Raw genomic sequence first — 18,685 nt, 5'->3', positions numbered from 1 at the left:
AAACAGGATGGGGCCCTCCCTCTTTACAGCATGAGCTGGGGAGTTGCACATGCAGCGCTGTCTCGAGAATAAACAATGTTTGGTTTTGCCTGATCTCAGTGTGACTCCTTCTTCTGAAATTGCAATTGATTCCCTCTGGGGAAGATCCCTGGGGCAAATTTGTCGAACAGGGAGAGGGGGTGGGGAAACGGGATGACAAGGACTAAAATTCTGAGGCAGGGAGGAAGCCATCTTTCTGACCTCTGAACGGACACGGCTCAGGCACCCAATAAAAACAAATAGCATGATTGCCTCTCATATATTTGGCCTATTCCACAGCCAAGTGAGGTCCCTCGATGGGTGGGGATAGAGTTAAAAAGCCCAAGCAGGGACTGCACTTCTCTCTCGGCAACCTGACAGCCAGTGCCTGGAAGTGCTATTATTAGAAGGCTGATAAAATTTGAGGCTGACAGTTGTCCTGCCCCTTTGGGAAGAAATCACAGCGAGGGAAGGAGGGCAGCGGCCCTTGTCCTGACTGTGATCCCGGCGGCCTAATTCCCTGCTCTTTTTTTGACTGGGTGCTTCACTTTACTGCTAACAAGGAACATTAAACTGTCAGGAGAAGTACCCTCCCAGCAGAACCGGTAAGTTGCTGTGGGGCTTTCATAGCTTTTTGCTTCGTTTGGTCTTGCTGGGTCACTGTGTGGTGTCAACAACTGCCACCGCCACCCTGCCTGCGGAGGCCTAGCTGCATTCCTGACATCTGAGACAAGCTGCAAGGGGGGCGAGAAAGGGGACTGTGTAAGGGAAGAGGCATCTTCCCTCGTGGCCTGAAACGGAGCAGGTATTTTTGTTGCAGGTCACACATCTCCCCTGTATGGAGAAGCCTCAGGAAACAAGTGCTGCCTCTCTAGACTCTGCCCTAACAACCCAAGAGCAGACCCCAGGGGTGCCATTTCAGATTGCTGTGGGGTGGGGGACAAAGTGTGCTGGTAACGCTTATAGGTCCACTCGGAAAATTAAATTACAAAATAAAAAACCTCTAGCCCTGCTTTATTCTGAACTGCAATCTTAGTTGGGGGAGAGTTCCACTAAACACAACCGAAGTTACTTCCGAGTAGATAGTGCTGCACTGTTAAGAGCATTTGTTGTGATTACTTTTTATACTTAATATTACAGTAGCTATTACCTATGTGAACATTCACACTTAAAAAAAACAAAAACAAAAGGGTTTTGCTTTTAGAAGGCATATTAAATGCATATGCCTATTCCACTAATTGGCTTAGGGTTGGCTATGATGGCCCTCAGTTACCCCTCTGTGTGTGTACTGGACGTGTGTATCTTTGGATCCACATGGCCCTGGATTGCTCTCGCTGATAGGCAGGCAGCTCAGTTTTGCCAAGTGGGGTGGAGGCACGCAGACTGCTGGTGCCTGTGAGCCCAGGGGTATTAGCATAGACCCTCCAAGCACCCTTATTTTCCAGGGATGTCCCTGATTTAGAAAAGCTGTCCCAGATTCTGATTTGGTCCTGGAATGTCTCACTTTTCCTTAAGATGTCCCTATTTTCATTGGAGAAATGTTGGAGGGTATGGAGTTATCCGATCCCCGAGCTGTCCAAAGGCAATCCTGTATAGGGAAGTTTTCTTTAATGTTTGCTGTTTTGTTGTGTTTTATAGATGTTGGAAGCTGCCCAGAGTGGCTGGGGCAACCCCGTAAGATGTGTGGGGTATATATAGTAAAATTATCATTCTGGAATGGGACGTCCCCATTTTCATCAGAGAAATGTTGGAGGGTGTGTTAACAGTTTCTCTAACCATTAATTCCCTTAATATAGTGCCTCCGAAGGCTCCTTTGTGTCTTGCCTCCTTTCCAGTGGGTGGTATCGCTTTATGGCAAACATCTATTCGGAAGAGAGGCCTGGGGTTTAAAGTCGTGTGGAATCAAATGTTTGATCTCAATTGCTTGGGGTGGTGCGTTGTGGAAAGGAAACCTCTCACACTTCACGTTCTCAGTCACCCCACCCCACCCTTTCTGAACCACACCAATCTGCTTTTTGTAGCTTGGCAGATGGGTTGCTCGATGTGCCTCTGCCTTTTAGTACGTTCTGATCCTCCTAATCCCAGCCTCCCCAATTCCAGCGTGTTCCCACAGCAACTATGGCAAGTGGTATGGATTCAGATGGTGAGCAGGTGGTGCCCGATGGAGAAGGCCCTGATGTGAAAGCCGTGCAGGCCCACTATCTTCGCAGTCCCTCTCCTAGCCGGTGAGTCTTTTGCCAAGTAGGCCTCTATATCCCTCTGATCACATAGAACAAACTCCAGTCATTTTCTAGCCTTCCCACTTCTTCTTTTTTAAATTGCCTTACAATAACCCTGGTCATTATCCAAACTCTGAGCAAGGCAGAAATTAAGGGGTTCTTTCTTATTTGTTTTAGAAGCCAGGGTGGAGAGCTCATGCATTATTTAGCTAATCTAATTGGGTCAACTGAGGTTTTCCACAAATTCAAGTGTTATTGGGGAAAAGCATTATCAAAGTTAAGTGAGGCAGCACTGAGGAAACAGAGCCCACCCAAGCTGCCATCATTTGCATCAGTCTTTTCACAGTTCTTTGATTTGTTTGGATTCAAGCGTTTGATTCAGTTGATTGTACAAATTTGGAATCTTATGTGAAGCAGGATTTCTGGGTCTTGCATAGAGGCATGCCCAGTAATCCCAATTAGAAAGCAATAGTCAGCCCCTATCTATTTTTGAGGTTTTCTTTATCCAGCATGTTTTAGTCTGCAAGAGAGAGCCTTCTTCAGTGCCCCAAACCTGTGTGATCTTGCCTTTTTCTCATTCAAAGGCATCGCTCAGCAGATTTCGACCCAGTGTGTGGCAACTGTTGGTGCGGGGTGGGGGGTGGGGGAGTGAATTCCATGCTAGGGATCATTAAGAAAGGAATTAAAATACAGCTGTTGATACCATAATGCTGTTTTGCAAAGCTACGGCATGTGCGCACTTGAAATACTGTGTGCTGCTCTGGTCGCCTCACCTCAAAAGGGATATTGTAGAACCATCAAAGGTTCAGAAAAGAGCAACCAAAGTAGTCAAGGGAATTTGAGAAAGGAAGCAAGGAGGCAGTGAGCAAAAGCATGGTCCAGTCTATATGAGCGTCTCAGTAGAGCCTATTAATGAACGTTTGTACACTTAATGACGTAGTCGCAAGTAACCCTCACCCCATGGATTCACTGAACATGTAAAAGGGGCTCCTGTTTTCTGGCATGTTCTTAGTTCTATTCCTTAGGGATATTAAAGGATAAATCAGGCTCTGTAGGCAGATTCATTTTTTTCTTTTATCTGTTTCTATTCCCATGGCTGATGATGAGACTGAGTGCTGCTAGCCAAGCCATCTGTCTTTCCTGCAGCTTAGATACACTTGGCCAAGTTGGGTTTTTTCTTTGCATATGGCTCATTTGCATGTACATTGTTAATATGCCCTAAACCTACTTGGAATTGCTTTAAAAAATGTTCCATGGTGTTTTGAATGTGTATGTGAGGGCAGTCACTTGTGCTCTAGATGTTATTGGGGTGATCTGTGCTTTCTCTTTACCATGCTGCTAGATTATTCTTTGGGGAGGAGCAAAAGGGGGAAAGACCACCCTCTCTCTTAGAGACACACAAATCTATTTTGTGATTAAACAACTTAACAGTTAAATTCTGTTCATATCTACTCAGAATGTTGTTTTCAATTGAATTTACTCTCAGCCAGTTAAATATGCCTAAATCAGGGATGGGAAAGTTTGGTTTACAACTGGATTACAACTTCCATCATTCCTGACCATTGATTATGATGACTGACACTGATGGAAGGAGAGTGCAATAACACCTGAAGGGCTATATATTCCCTAAATTATTGTGCCTGATTTTCAACATTTTCAACAGGTGTTTTATTTCTCCCCCCCCCCAGTAAAATATTGGAGGAATTCATGGTTTAAGTAACTAAAATGTTTTTAAATAACAATTTTTTGTTGTCAGCAGAGAGAGGCTTTTTATACCAGCCTGTTGCTCTTCACTATGGATCCAGCAGTCCTCAATAGAGATGGAAGGGCTCTCTGTATGTTTCTTCACTTGCTCCAATACAACAGAGCTTCCAAACCCAAAACTCCTGTTCTTAGAGTTGCCACATATTCCCTGCCACTGGCTGTGTATAGCATACCTTTAAAGTTCATTTGAGCCACATTCTTTCCTTCCAAAAATTCTGGGCACTAGTTTGTTAAGGGTTTCTGGGAATTGTTACTCTGTGAGGGGTAGACTACAGTGCCCAGAATGTGCTTTGATGTGCTTTAAAGATACACAGCCGTTAAAGGCTTCAGGCTTTCTACAAATCGCATGTCAAATAGGAATTTGCCAGAGATAGTTTTCATATCCTTAGCTTTTAGAACAACCTTTTCCAACCTGGTGCCCTTCAGATGTTTTGGTCTACAACTCCCATCAGTACCAAACGGCTTGATCATTGCAGAACAACTGCTTGGTGGCTTCCTTCACACATCCATGAGCAGAAAGCTAATTGGATTCTCTGCATCAATACCTCAAACAGGTGGCTTTGAAGGTAGCACTATCAGTGGAGCAAAACATTGTCTCTGCTTCAGTTTCAGCATACTCAAGAAGCCAAGGGATCTCTTAAAAGTATGAGTGCTACTTGTATGTTTGCTTGTAATGCTGGCAGAACAACACCTTCCAGACCCTTAATTACAGATCTTAGTTTAAGCTGAGGAGGCGTAACTCACACTGACATCCTCTGGTGCTATAAAGGAATAAGCATCTTGGTGCTGCTGCAGGGTGTATTGTAGAGGATGGTGTGTCTAGATTCTAAGGGTGAAATTCAACATTGCACTATGTTGATGGTTCTGCCAAGGCAAGCTTCATAGCTTGCCAGATGGAACAATCAAGTGCTGTTCTGGGGGTTCTCTTGACCGTTCCTAGCCAATTTTTGGGGACACAGAAGAAGGAGAGGGAGGAACCCTGTTGCTCAAACTGAAGTCCTAATGCTGGCTTCTGCTGCTGGGATGCATGAGTTGAATTCTGCCCTAAGTAATCGATTTCTAGGCAAAATGGCAGCCTTAGCTGCTTTGAAAGGGCTGAAAGGGGGGGCAAAAACTTGGTTTACCTTTGACAGAGGCAATGAAAGGGCAATGCTCACACTTGCTACATAAACACCAGCGCTCCATTCCTGCTCTTTCCTCAGCCAGTCCCTCCAGCTTAATATGCATTAGCTAAAGCCCCAGCTCTCTAGTGCTTTGTACACTTGACCCCTAGACATCACAGGCTTCTCCCGGCCTTCTCCACTGCCACTGCCTTGGGAAGCTGGCTGCCCATATAACGTTTCATGGTCGGTTGCTATGGAGACCAATTTTGATTAATGCAGCTGTCAGGCAACCCTCTGTTTACAACAGTCAGAGACATCTGGACTATCATCCACCCTCTAGTGGATGAAAAGGAAACATCTTCCTCTTCTGTAAAAAGAGACACAGGACTCTGTAACTTTACCACAGTGGTAACTAGAGTGTCACTAGAGAGCAGGGGGATTCTTGGCCTAATGCTTGGTCATTGCTCCTTGCCAGAGCTGTCAACCTTACTTTTTTTTTTGCATTGGGAAACGGCCATAGCTGTCAACTTTCCCTTTTTTGCAATGGGAAACAGCGCTGGAATAAGGGAATTTCCCGCAAAAAAAGGGGCAAGTTGACAGCTATGCTCCTTGCTCTACGCTCCCCTTTATCTCCAGGGGAGAGATGTTGGGCTGATAAATCCCAGATTCAGAGGGAGACAGCAATGCATCATTTGCCTCTGAGCTGCTTTTGAGCTGATGCCAGGTTCAGCAATTTCCTCATCCCCACCTGCATTACTGTACATCAAAGAATATTACAAGCATTATATTACAAAATCTGTGTATCACTACAGTATCTGCCATGAGAGCATTCTTGCTCTTCATTTTGGAATAGGGAATGGGAGACAGGAGATTATTTTATACAAACATTTTATTTTATTTTTGCTGGGAAATGCTTTCCCCCCACCAGGTACCAGGTAAAATTAACATACAACAAAGGGGAATGTAGCATTAGTTTTCTGTAGGTGAATTTTATGTTATAGTATATTAATTCAGCACGTTTGGGAAGAGGAACACATTGATGAGAATGAATAATAAAAGAAGCGTTATGGGGAAATGTAAACTTGTCTTGACATTTTTTCAATTGCTTGTGTGTACGCAAACACGGGCTATCTCCCAGTGTCACCCCCTTCCTGTTCTGCTGTACAGTCTCCCCTCACCCTCAGGCTGCTCTGTTTTGAAATAGTTGTGGAGGCTGTCAAAGGTGAGTCAAACAACTTGTAGAAGCTTGCCTCACATCGTTGTCATTTATTAACAGATATTCGGTGTTATCGGATGCAGACACTGAGAGCATCTTCATGGAGCCCATCCATCTGTCATCTGCTGTGGCTGCTAAACAGATCATCAACGAAGGTAGGAGGCAGAAAGAAAAGGCAATGAAGACAATGGGTTTATGAGTAAGGGGAGGCTGGTGAGTAGGTGCCCCTACTTTTGAATAGAGGAATAGACTAGATGATTTCTGGTCTCTTCCTCTCAACTCAATTATAATATCTGGAGACCATTTATAGAATCTCTGCTGATTCAAGTTACTTCCATAATCACAGTGTATTTTTTAAGTGCTGTCCTTGTGCACTCACTTTTTACAGAGATTCCATATGACATCATCATCATTACCATGCCTTTTTCCCTGACAAGGACTCAAACACAGATATCAATACTGATCACTATTGCATTCCTGTGTTTTCCTGTAGTGTTCTCATATCTTTATTAATATATTTTTGGTAGCATTGTTTAATTTAAAACATTTGCCATTCCAGCCTATCTAGTGTGTGAATTGGCAAAGTGTCACTGAAGCTTCGCTGGGCTACCGCACCTTGAATTAAAAGGTTTCTTCACCTTTGCCTCTAAATGCTTCCTATTTAGCAGGGTGATTGCCCCTTAATTAGTCAACTCCCGTTCAACTGGGGAGAGAGGACTTTAATTACTGGTTCCCTCTAATACAAAAAGAATAATGAATAGAGATCAATAATTAAAGCTTCCTACCATGGGTTATAGGAGCCAGCTACTTAAGAGGCAATGCATTAGTAATGCTACTGCCAAACTGAACAAGAAGCAATCAGAGGCAAAAGACGCAAGGATAAACCTTCCGAGTACAGTTGCTGAGGACCGTTGCTGAACAGCCCTTACTTCCAAGCTAAATATTGTAGAAGAACCCTGGCCATGGGGTTGGGTATTGTTGGATAATTTAATGCTATACTAAGTAGCACATGGATTTACCATTTAAATTCTATTTGATGAATTCTCCTCATTGTTGTAATCAAGTGCCTTAACAAGGCTAAATGGGCTTGTATTGAAGCTACTCTAGTACCAAACAACCCCTCTTGATATGTCTCTCTTTTATATTTTGCTAAACAAGACTCTAGGGGTTTTTCTTTTTAATTCAGGGGTGGTGCATCACAGTGCGCTCTGCAACTAGATGAAGTGTTTGCCCTAAAAGGTAGCCAGGCTACTTTCTGCCTTCCATTCATTATTGGAATGAGATTCTACTTAACTCTATATTGAAATACTATAATACAGTAGAATGCTATGATACAGTATTTTATTTGTTCTATAACATTTGTATACCCATGTGAATGAGTTCTCTGGGCAGCTTACAGGCTATTAAAAATGCAAACTAAAGTTCAACATTTTCATGGAACTAAAACCAGTGATGAATAAATAAATAAACACCAATATGGCAGCTAAAACAATGTGAAACCAGCAAAGGGAATAACTTGTCGAAAAGTTATAAAAGCACAAAATTGGTGTCTCCATTATAATTCCATTATAATTAAAAGGTCTGGGAGAACAATATATATATATATATATATATATAGAGAGAGAGAGAGAGAGAGAGAGAGAGAGAGAGAGAGAGAGAGTGTCAACTGATACCTAAAATACCATAGCATGGCATAAGGTGAGCCTCTTGTGGGAAGACATTCCATACAGGAGGCAAAGTCACTGAAAATCGCTTTCCTTGGTCACCACTTGTCTCAAATGAAGATCACAAGACTTAGGCTTACCAAGATCCCAAGATCTTATCACTATGATTTCAATATTCAATAGTCCTTCAAGATTATAGCTTGAGCATTGATGTGCCCATAGCTCAGATCAAGGGCCCAGGCACTTTGAGAAGATCCACTCCTTGCCTTTAAAGCACATTCAATGCACATTTAAAGCAAATGGCTTTCCACCAGAGAATCCTAAGAACTGTAGTTTCACCCTCACAGAACTACAATTCCCAGCACCCCAAACAAATGACAGTTCCCAGGATTCTTTGGGAGGAGCCACATGCTTTAAATGAGTGGTGTGAATCTGCCCTTTGTTGAACAGTCATTGAGAAGCATGTCAAAGGTAAACAGGTGCAATTTTGAAAATGTAAGTGTTGTTTCTTTCCAGAGCTGAAGACAAAGGAGGTGAAAGCAGATTCTGGGTGTCCAGGGATGCTCGAATCTGCAGAGCAGCTACTGGTGGAAGACTTGTACAATCGGGTTAAGGAAAAGATAGATGACACCAGCTTGTTCAACACACCATGTGTCATGGATTTGCAGAGGGCACTTGTGAAAGACCGTCTTGAGTCTCCAAAGGATGCCATTGATGAAGTCTGGCCAAATGTCTTCATAGCAGAAAAGTGAGTAGGAAGACTGTTTCTCTTTGATTATCATTCTTAGAGTCGGACTTCTCACACTTTATTGGAGAAAAAGATCAATAATCCTAGGTGAAAAATTAAAATCTTTCAAATGTCCTCAAGAGACCCATCCCAAGATAAACTTAGGTTAAGAACATCACTGTTCTTAACATATGTTAAGAAGAAACTGTTATAGGGTGAATATTATAGCCTGATCTCCTGCCTGCGTTCCAATGCATTCTTGATTTGGATGCAGTCAAGGAGACTACATACACCAGTGGTGGGAGATCAAAAACCCCTAAACCAAATTAATGAGGAAAGTTAGTTTCTTAGTCAACTAGTTGATGCTGTTTCTATTGCATTGGGGAATTGGCATCTCACATAATTGCTGGAATCTGAAAGTTTAAATTGGACAAGTGAAGATTCCTCTCCCTCCATCAGGCCAGAATTGTACTTTGCAGCCAAGGTGCAGCTGCCACTGAAACAGGCAATCTGATGTCTCTTCCTTCTATCACCTTCATAACATTTAGTTATGCAGAACTTGTAACATGGCATTATGACTTTTCACTTCCTTTTTCCACCTAATTGGCTGCCATTTGCGGGGGTGGAAAAAAATTATAATGTGATGGCATCACACCATGCATTTTGCATTATTAAACAATGCCAGAGGAAAATGCACAGCCATTACTTTCAGAGGTTGAAAGGTGTTGACCATGTTATATAGTTCCAGCCTCGACTTGCCATGCCCTGATTCTCTCTGATTCATGGTATGAATAAAGCCTGCTTTAAGAAGAAGACCAGCCAATGTACAAATAACAGCTGCTGTCAACGCTGTTTTAAACAAAAGAGCATGAATTATAAATAAGACCTTCTAATTTCTGAGCCATTTTTGTTCATGAAAAAAGCTTTCCCCCCAATGGTTGCTTGTCACAGTTTCCAAATGTCAAATCACAATGATTATCACACAATTTGTTGTATGAGTCTTCTAACATTTGCAGCCATCATATTCCCTTAACCCAGTTATTTCAAAATCCTAGTACATATTGGAACGAAGGCCTTATGAGATATCTTGATGGTGTTGCACTGGGAGAATCATTTATGTGCCTTGTAGATGATTTGCTCCCTGCATTTGCCACAGTGCCCAGGGCAACAATAGTAAACATTTTATCAGTGGGGCATTTATGACCCCAGTGATGAAGTGCGGCAACTTTCTAAATACCCTAACTGGTTGGTGGCTCAGCTACCCAGAAGGCAATCTCATTCCAAATGAGCATGTCCACTCATTACAGTCAGCAAGGGAGGCTCTCCTGTATGACCAATCAGTGGCGGGGGCATGACTTGGTGAATCATTGGCGAGGGCTGCTACAGTGATCCCACCTAAATTATGTAACTTCCTTCCTCAAGAGGTCTGTTTATTTCCCTTTCTCTTGACTACCCATTGCCTGGTTATGACATTATTGTTCAGGCATTATTGATCTGCCATGCTAATAAACTTTTAGCAGACTGGCCCTTTTTTAGCTGGTTTTATATCCTGCTCCTGGCTCTTTGTTTTATTATTGTATTGCTGATGTTTCCTTAATTGATTTTGTAAGTGTTCTTTAAATGTGTTGTTAGCCACCCAGAGTAATGTGGCTACACTAGAAAGGTGGGGTATAAATATGCCTAATATAAAACACAGTTATGAGACTTCAGAGATTTGTCATGTTGGCCTGGTACACGTGTCACTGTAAGACAAAGTATAACTGACACTGCACAATCATGCTGGCTCCCAAAGGGGAGCTCATGCCAACTCCACATGGCATGGCAGCTAAGTCAAGGTTTTGCTTAGCATACCATCCAAACTTGGGATCATGGTTAAACTCGCTAGTCTTCTACCACAATCTATAGCCAAGAAAAAACCTTGGGATCATGGTTAAAGATGAGAGCGTTTAACCATGACTGTGGAATTGGACAACAAACAGTGATTAACTGCTGTGCTTCACTAACCTAAAAGGACCAGGAAAGACCAAAGTCAATGCAGTTTCCTTCCTGGCAGCCAGCATGTTTGGCTGTCTTAAGCACATGCGGCTCCGGGTGCAGAGATCCACCCGGCGCCCCTCCCCACAGGTTGCCCAGTCCCAGGTGTGCAGGAGGGCGGAGCCGGATGGCCGCCTCAGTGTCTCACAGGCTCAGTCGCCCCCAAACTCCAAGGCACAGAGTCGCCCGCAGCAGAAGAGCCGCTCCGACTGACTGGTGGGCTCTTCCCCGGACTCAACTCTCGGCCCCAGACTCTCAGCCTGGTGTCCCTGAGAGCCTGGCGCCCGGGCGCCCCACACCCCTAGCGCCTATGGGTAAGACAGCCCTGATGTTCGCACTGAGCAATTTTTTGTCTTACCATTGCATGCAAATGTGGCTATTGTAACCTTTTGTGTTCCACCAGATAGTTAACTCATGTTGTGAACATGCTCGGCACTTACAATACTATTTTTTCACCTGTGGGGTAGATCACTCATATTGCTAGTCTGTACAATCTTGCAGAGTTCCTCATCAACTCAACCTGTTTTTCTATTGCTGGCTGTTAGGCTAGTTTTCAAATACTCAAGAAAGTAGGCAGAATCTAACCTCTCTTCCTTTGTCTTGAAGGAGTGTTGCAGTGAATAAAGGTCGCCTAAAGAGACTAGGAATTACTCATGTGCTTAATGCTGCTCATGGCACTGGTGTGTATACAGGACCAGACTTCTACAATGGCATGAACATCCAGTATTTAGGTATTGAGGTGGATGATTTCCCAGATATGGACATCTCTAAACATTTTCGTGAGGCTGCAGAGTTCCTTGATGAAGCTCTACTAACCTACAGAGGTATGTAGGGCAAACTGCACAACTTCTCATTTTCAGCTTCTGTTGGTTCATTATCATTTGAGAAATAGGTATTAGGGCCCCTCATACACACTAATGAAGTTCCTTCTACTCTTCAGACTGTGTTTTTAATGTTTCTACCATGGCAATGTTAACCATTTAGGAAGATGAAAATAAATAAGCACATTGGGTTGAAGCCAACTAAGTCATCTCAGAGTGGACTCATTGAAAGCAACAGATATGACTAACTTAAGTCCATTTTAAAGTTTCTCCTCTGAGTATGCATATAATAATGGAAAACATGTTTAATATGGGGGGGGGGGAATTCTTCCCAAGTTTTGGAGCATCGTTGTTCTTCTATGGATTTGCACCAAGTTTCAATGGTTTAGCAACACTAGTGAATATAAATTGGGGAAAGATGCAGGAGTGGCCTGTGTGATGGGAACCATGGTACCAACACTGGTGTCACTTAACTGAGAGTAAGCCAGGATGAGCTCAATAAGAATTGCTTTGGATTAGAATGGATTGCAGCATATATTCCCCCATTTGCTGCTATGCTTAAAATGTTTTGAGATTTTTGTGATGAAATATATAAATTATTTATTTAACTTAATTTACCATGTTCCTAGTTTAGGTATTAATGATAAATTAAACCAAGACTAATGTTGGCAGAACCCACCCACCCCCACCAACTATTTATTTGATCCAGAAACTGTTTCAGAAATAGACTTGTTACGTACTTCCCAAATCCGGTGTCCTCCAGATGTTGTTGAATGACAGTTCCCAGTATTCCTCTGGCAGTAGTTAACCACCTGTATAATTTTACTTCTAGGAAAAGTCTTGGTCAGCAGTGAAATGGGAATCAGCCGCTCAGCAGTGCTGGTAGCTGCTTATCTGATGATCTTTCATCATATGACAATCTTAGAAGCCTTGATGACTATACGCAAGAAGCGCGCCATATATCCCAATGATGGCTTCCTGAAACAGCTCCGGGAACTCAATGAAAAGTTATTGGAGGAACGAGAAGAGGAAGGTGAAGAAGATTCTGATGATGACACAGCCAATAGCCAGAGTTCTGTTGTCAGAGCTGGAAGCTCTTCCTTGATGTCTGGGAGAGAAGATTCTGGGAGTATCATGGGAGCCAAAGTCCACTCTATCATGGTGGAAGAAGAAGACACAACAAGCCTCCTGGGAAGTGTAATGAGTTCCTCCTCTATGGGAAAATCAAGCTTGGTTTCCAAGCAGCCTACTCTTATCAGTGAAGAAGAGGAGGAACAACTCTATGAAGAATGGAGGAAGAAGCAAGGCTTGCCTGCAAAGGAACTTTCAAACAAGGATGGAGAAAGCAAACCCTCAGACCTTACATTTCAGGTACAGGAGGAATCTGAGGCAGATATGAATCGGGTGATCCAAGAGTGGCAGTCCAAAAATGAAAAGTACCAAATGGAAAGCTACTTGTTTCCCAAGGAGGAAGATGGAGGTTCTAGAATGGGAGAAAGACCATGCTCTGTAAATGATATAAGTGAAAGAGAAAGTGTGAGTAGCCAAGAGATCAGAATCTTGAAACAACAGCTAGAAGCAAGTGGCATTAACAGAATGAGGAGAGGGCGTACAGATTCCATGTCTACAGAAAGCAGCTGGGATATGTGGAATGAGAGGATGATGGAGATAGAGAAGGAAGCTTCTCGGAAATATCATTCCAGAACTAAATGTGGTCATGAGAATCCAAGGCCTGACAATGGAACAAATGGGAGGGATATGGATGAGGAAAGTATGTTATCTGATACTAGCTCATTTTATAATTTCTGTCAGAAGAACAAAGACAAGCTGACTGCCTTAGAAAGGTGGAAAATCAAGAGAATTCAGTTTGGATTTCACAAAAGAGACTCAGAGGCCTCTGAGAAATCAAAAGATGAAGATGGCAGCCAACAAAATAAAGAGGCTATGGAAGAGGAGAAGAACTTGTCAGATATCAACCTGACAGCTTACCAAGCCTGGAAGGCTAAACATCAGAAGAAGGTAGGCAATGAGAATAAGGATGATATTGTGGAGCTTGCTAAAGGTGAAGATTCTGCTTCTTCCAAAAGAAAGCAGAGGCGAATGGAGTTACTTGAACACTCAAAGAAAGTTCTGGAAGAAAGTCAGTCTCTCTGCAGCTGGGAGGCAGAGAGTACAATGAGTGGAAGCATCCCTTTGTCGGCCTTTTTGCCATCAACAGCTTCCGCAAATGGTGCACAGGATTCTGCCTCAGTATTGAGCATGCAGACGAATCGCTCATCTTTCTCTCAGGCTAGAGGCGGTAGTGGGGCAACGTCAAACCATTCAGTAGCTACAGGTGTTCCCAACCTTCCTGTTGGCCCAGAAGACACTATATCTATAGCCAGTATTCAGAACTGGATTGCCAATGTTGTTAGTGAAACTATTGCTCAGAAACAAAATGAGATCCTAATGTTGTCCCGCCCATCATCGGTATTAGCTTCAAGTGTTAAATCAGTTGATCCTGATGACAAGGCATCTCTGCTTAGTGCACAAAGTGGCTTATCACTACCTAGTTCACTGTTTCACCAGCAGGGCAACCAATATGCTGACACTCAGTCCATGCTGTCTTGTAACACCTCAATGAGTGGAAGGACAGGAGGATCCAGCTCAAGTAGGAAAGTGACACAAACAAGCAAGCCTCTTTACAGCCTCTTTGCCGATGAGGTTGACTTGAAGAAACTTAACAGAAAGGAAAGGGAGATGCAAACAGAGATGAGAGAGAAAATGTCAGATTACCAGACCGAGAAGATTATCAGTGACAATAAACGTAGCACTTTATTTAAGAAAAAAAAGATCAAGGAAGAGGATGAGGATGAGAAGGCAGAAAATTATGCAGAAAATGTAACTGGTGGCCTTAGGTACCCTTTAGAAGCTCATAATGACAGGAGTGACACAGCATCTGCTTTCTCAGGCCAGTTTGCCAGAGCAGGTGCTGTAAGGTCAGAGGTAGAAAAGAATGTAAGTAAGTGGCTCAGTGGCTTGAAAACAGAAGAAAAGTCCTCATACCAGGACTGCTCTGATGCTAGTGGAGAAAAATACAGGAGATCATCATTCAGAGAGGTGGACACTGAGGCTTCTAGCTATAATTTTTGCAGATCTCAAAGAGAAGAAATTGATCGCTCTTCAACCTTTCAGTGCAAAGATGACTTGCAGAGAACCTCATCGCGATTTTCCTCTGCCTCTGCACAAGAAGATAAGGCAGCTCGCACATTTACACGGTCCAAATTCAGTGAGACAAGTTCCAGAGAAGGAAGTCCAGAGCCATATTTTTTCAGGAGGACACCAGAACCATCCTGCAGCTCAGAATCCCCTGAACCACCCACCAGGAGTCGGATCAGGTCGCATCGCTTGGAAGAGCACGAGGAGGAGTCCAGTTCAGACACGTCTGAGTTTGGAGCCAAGAGAAAGTTCACCCAGAGCTTTTCAAAGTCTGAGGAGAATGCAGAGAAAGAAGAAAAGGTAGAAGAAAGAAAAGAGTGTTATGCATCAAGGCAGTTATTCAGACACAGGCAAAGCATGCGTAAGGAGGAGGAGGAAGAAATGGATGATGATGCCATAATTGCTGCCTGGAGAAATCGGCAAGAAGAAACTACAGCGAAGCTCCGTCGAAGGAGAGAGGAGCGGAGTGATAGAGAACAAAGTCATGCCAACTCCATGTCTCCCCCTCCCATTTGAAAGAAAGCCTCCACAGTGCCTACAAGAAACCAAAACTAAAATGTCCCTCAGCCTCATCAACCTCCACTGCATTTCCTATCACCCTTCCCAGAACAGAGCACTGCTTTAATCCTACAGGTATTCTCTTATCTTTAATTCTCAACCTGAGATGAAGATACTAATGACAGTGGTTCTTCCCAAGAAAAGGGGATTGTGTCAGTAGTCAATTATTGGTGTACAGAAATGCACCAAGTGGTTTTTGAGACAATTTCTTTAACAAAACAGTAAACATAATTAACAATAATAATCAAAAGAAACAGTAGAGGCTCAGCTAATTTGCTTCAGATATTCATTTGATTCTGTTTACTGCAATCATTGAAGAGTCACTCTGGGGTTTTTGCTTTTTTTTTTTCCTTTCCACTTCATCATGATTAGAATTGGAACAGAATCAGCAGCCTTTGCCACTAGTTTGAAAATGTAGCTGCTCTTACAGCATATATGCCCTGTTCCCTTGTGGATAGTACAATTGAACTTATATTATTCCTTTCCTTCGAAATCCCAAACCACAGTGCCTTTTCTTTCTCTTGTGTGTATCAATAGAAGGGAAACTACTGAGAGAATAAATGTAATGTTTGTTCCCATGACAACTTGTAACTGAGCAAAATATCAATCATTGGTCACATGGGGAGATCTTGTTTAAAGATTTTAATTTTGTTTGCTATAAAGGAGACAACACTTGATAGAACCAATTACCTTTGGAACAAAACATCAGGCCTAGCCTTAGAAAACATATGTTACAGCGGTGATTATCCCTTTTAAATGTGAATCCAGGCTATATATTGGTGTGTGCACATTAAAGGGAAGAGAGTCACATCTGTTTGTTTGCTATGGATTATAGAATCATAGAATTGTAGCGTTGGAAGGTACCCCAAGGGTCATCTAGTCCAACCCCCTGCAATGCAGGAATCTCAGCTAAAGCGTCCATGACAGTTGGTCATTCAACCTCTGTTTAAAAACCTCCAAGGAAGAAGAGTCCACAACCTCAGGAAGGAGACCATTCCACTGTCGAACAGCTTTTACTGTCAGAAGGTTTCTCCTGATGTTTAGTCAGAATCTCCTTTCTTGTAACTTGAAGCCATTGGTTTGGGCCCTACTTTCTATAGCAGAAGAAAACAAGCTTGCTCCGTCTTCCATGTGACAGGCCTTGAGATATTTGATGATGGCTATCATATCCTCTCAGTCTCCTCGTTTCTAGGCTAAACATACCCAACTCCCTCAACCATTCCTCATAAAGCTTGGTTTCCAGATCCTTGGTCATCTTGGTCGCCCTTCTCTGCACACATAACAGCTTGTCAACATCCTTCTTAAATTGTGTTGCACAGAACTGGACTCAGTATTCCAGGTTTGGTCTGACCAAGGCAGAATAGAGCAGTATTATTACTGTCTTTGATCAGGACATTATACTTCTATTGATGCAGCCTAGACTAGCGCTGGCTTTTTCCCACCTGCTGCATCACATGATTGACTAATTTTAACCTTGTGGTTTACTAAGACCCCTAGATTCTTTTCACATGTACTACTGGCAAGCTAGGTGTCCCCATCTTACCAGTATATATGCCAGCAAGGCAATGGAGGAATTTGTCGGACCTTACTTTCTTGGCAGAGTTTGAGTTCCAACAGATATCAGGGTAGTTGAAGTCTCCCATGACTACTAACTCTATCCTTTTAGAATATTTGGTAATCTGCTCTAGGAAGGATGAACTGCAAGAATTTCCTGAAAGGGAACAGGCCAAAGCAGGTCAAGTGATAAGGGCAGCCTCCCAAAACAACTTCACTGCAGTCAGTGCTGCTTCTTTGGTTGACCAACAAAGGAACTCAGTTCGCTGCCATAAATTCACCCCACCCAGCCTACTCTTTGTCCAGAATGTCCTTCTACTTCATCTTGCTCCTCAGACCTTTCCCCTACCCTGCATAAATCAGGAGCAGCTGAACCTGACACCATCTTCAGCTTCTTCTCTACATCCATAAGAATGAGGTGGTAATAAAGTGGCAGAGGCCTGAGGTGATAGAATTGACTGCATCATTTCAAATGTTGGGAGGGGAAGAGAGAAATATTTTTGACAGCTCCTCTACATTAACAATGCACTGCAATCAGAAAACTGGTGTGCTATGGGGTGGTATTTGCAGGAAGCTTGGTACATGGAAAAGCAATAAAAAATAGCATACCCCATCAGCAACCTAATATAGGACAGTCCAGGGCAGATTCAGATTTGAGGGGGCTATTGGCAACATGACCTCCCCAGGCCCCTGACTGTGGGGTTACCTGGCCACAGCAGGTGACTCTGGGCCTCCACTTAACATTCTCCACTATGCCCCTGACATACCATAGCATTGTTCTGGGACATCATGGGAAATGGGAAGTGCTGGTTTGTCAATCAGGCAGGCTGGGCCAGCCCAAGAGGAATCCCTGCCAGAGTGCTAGGGCACCAGCTTTTGACATCAGGCCTGGTGCCATCCACAGTTACCTCAGGATTCTACTGCATGTGTAGACTAGACCTAAAATCCCAAGTCCAAATCACCTTTGCTTTCCCCAGATAAAAACGGCACTCCTTCCCACCACCTATTTCTATCTAACCAGTGTTTAGAGTTGGTTTCAGGTAATTATGACTGTCCATCATTTTTAAAATGAGAGGCTTGTTTTTAGACAAAAGGGTGTTTGATTCTTTTTAAATGGGCAAAGTTGATTCAGCCGCATCTGCCTTTTTCGCGTGCTCTCACCTCCCTCTGCTCTCTTTGGAAACAAGGTTTAAGTCCACCTGCTTTCATATTTTCAAACAAAACTCATGAAAGGGCCATAAATACCATGACTCGTTAAAATGAAAGCTGTTTTCTCTTCCTCCCATGAGACTCCTTCCTGCGAGAATGGTAGAGAGAGTTCAATTCTTTGAAGAATTCTTCTTCTGTTCAACTAGCTGCAACTGAAAGCTCTCTTCTGGGCTTTGTTCCTAGCATCATCCTGACCAGGCTTTGCCATAGCTCTTCTTTTTCTCTCTGTTGCTTCTGCAAGTGTGAAGGAGGATCAGCGCTGGATAAGGAATATGGCTTCGTTTGCACATTCTCAGAAAGCTTTTCCGGAGGGGTGGGGGGGAGAGTGCCATATATGAAAGGCTTCCTCCCCTCTGATATAGAAAGTTGAAATTGCTATGCCTTCTTTAGCACGCCAGAGGCACAAAATGAAGGTTAACAAACTCTGGGACAGCCAACTAAAAGATGTAATCAAGAGATGACCTTTATTCCTGTGCATAATTGGAGATTGGCTCTGATAACCTCCCCTCTCGCCTGGGTCATCCCAGGGATAAATCTTTGCAGGACCAAGGCCAGGTATTAGGGATGGCGGAGCTTGCATTTTAATTTACCTAATTCACA

The 18,685-nt window shown here is 43.2% G+C and overlaps 1 protein-coding gene across 1 annotated transcript; it reads left to right on the top strand.

Annotated features, from left to right (window-relative positions):
* Window positions 1-434: 434 nt before the first annotated feature.
* DUSP27 (dual specificity phosphatase 27, atypical) lies at window positions 435-15,903 on the top strand. The gene is made up of 6 exons (XM_033146780.1): window positions 435-623; window positions 2,119-2,243; window positions 6,381-6,475; window positions 8,501-8,732; window positions 11,352-11,569; window positions 12,399-15,903. The coding sequence occupies exons 2-6, from the start codon at window positions 2,137-2,139 to the stop codon at window positions 15,278-15,280; spliced, it is 3,534 nt and encodes a 1,177-aa protein (XP_033002671.1). The 5' UTR covers window positions 435-623; window positions 2,119-2,136; the 3' UTR covers window positions 15,281-15,903.
* Window positions 15,904-18,685: the final 2,782 nt, after the last annotated feature.

Source organism: Lacerta agilis, chromosome 4 (assembly GCF_009819535.1).
Source record: "Lacerta agilis isolate rLacAgi1 chromosome 4, rLacAgi1.pri, whole genome shotgun sequence".
Lineage (NCBI taxonomy): Eukaryota > Metazoa > Chordata > Lepidosauria > Squamata > Lacertidae > Lacerta > Lacerta agilis.
The sequence above is the reverse complement of the archived record's forward strand: the minus strand, read 5'-3'. Positions and strand labels throughout refer to the sequence as shown.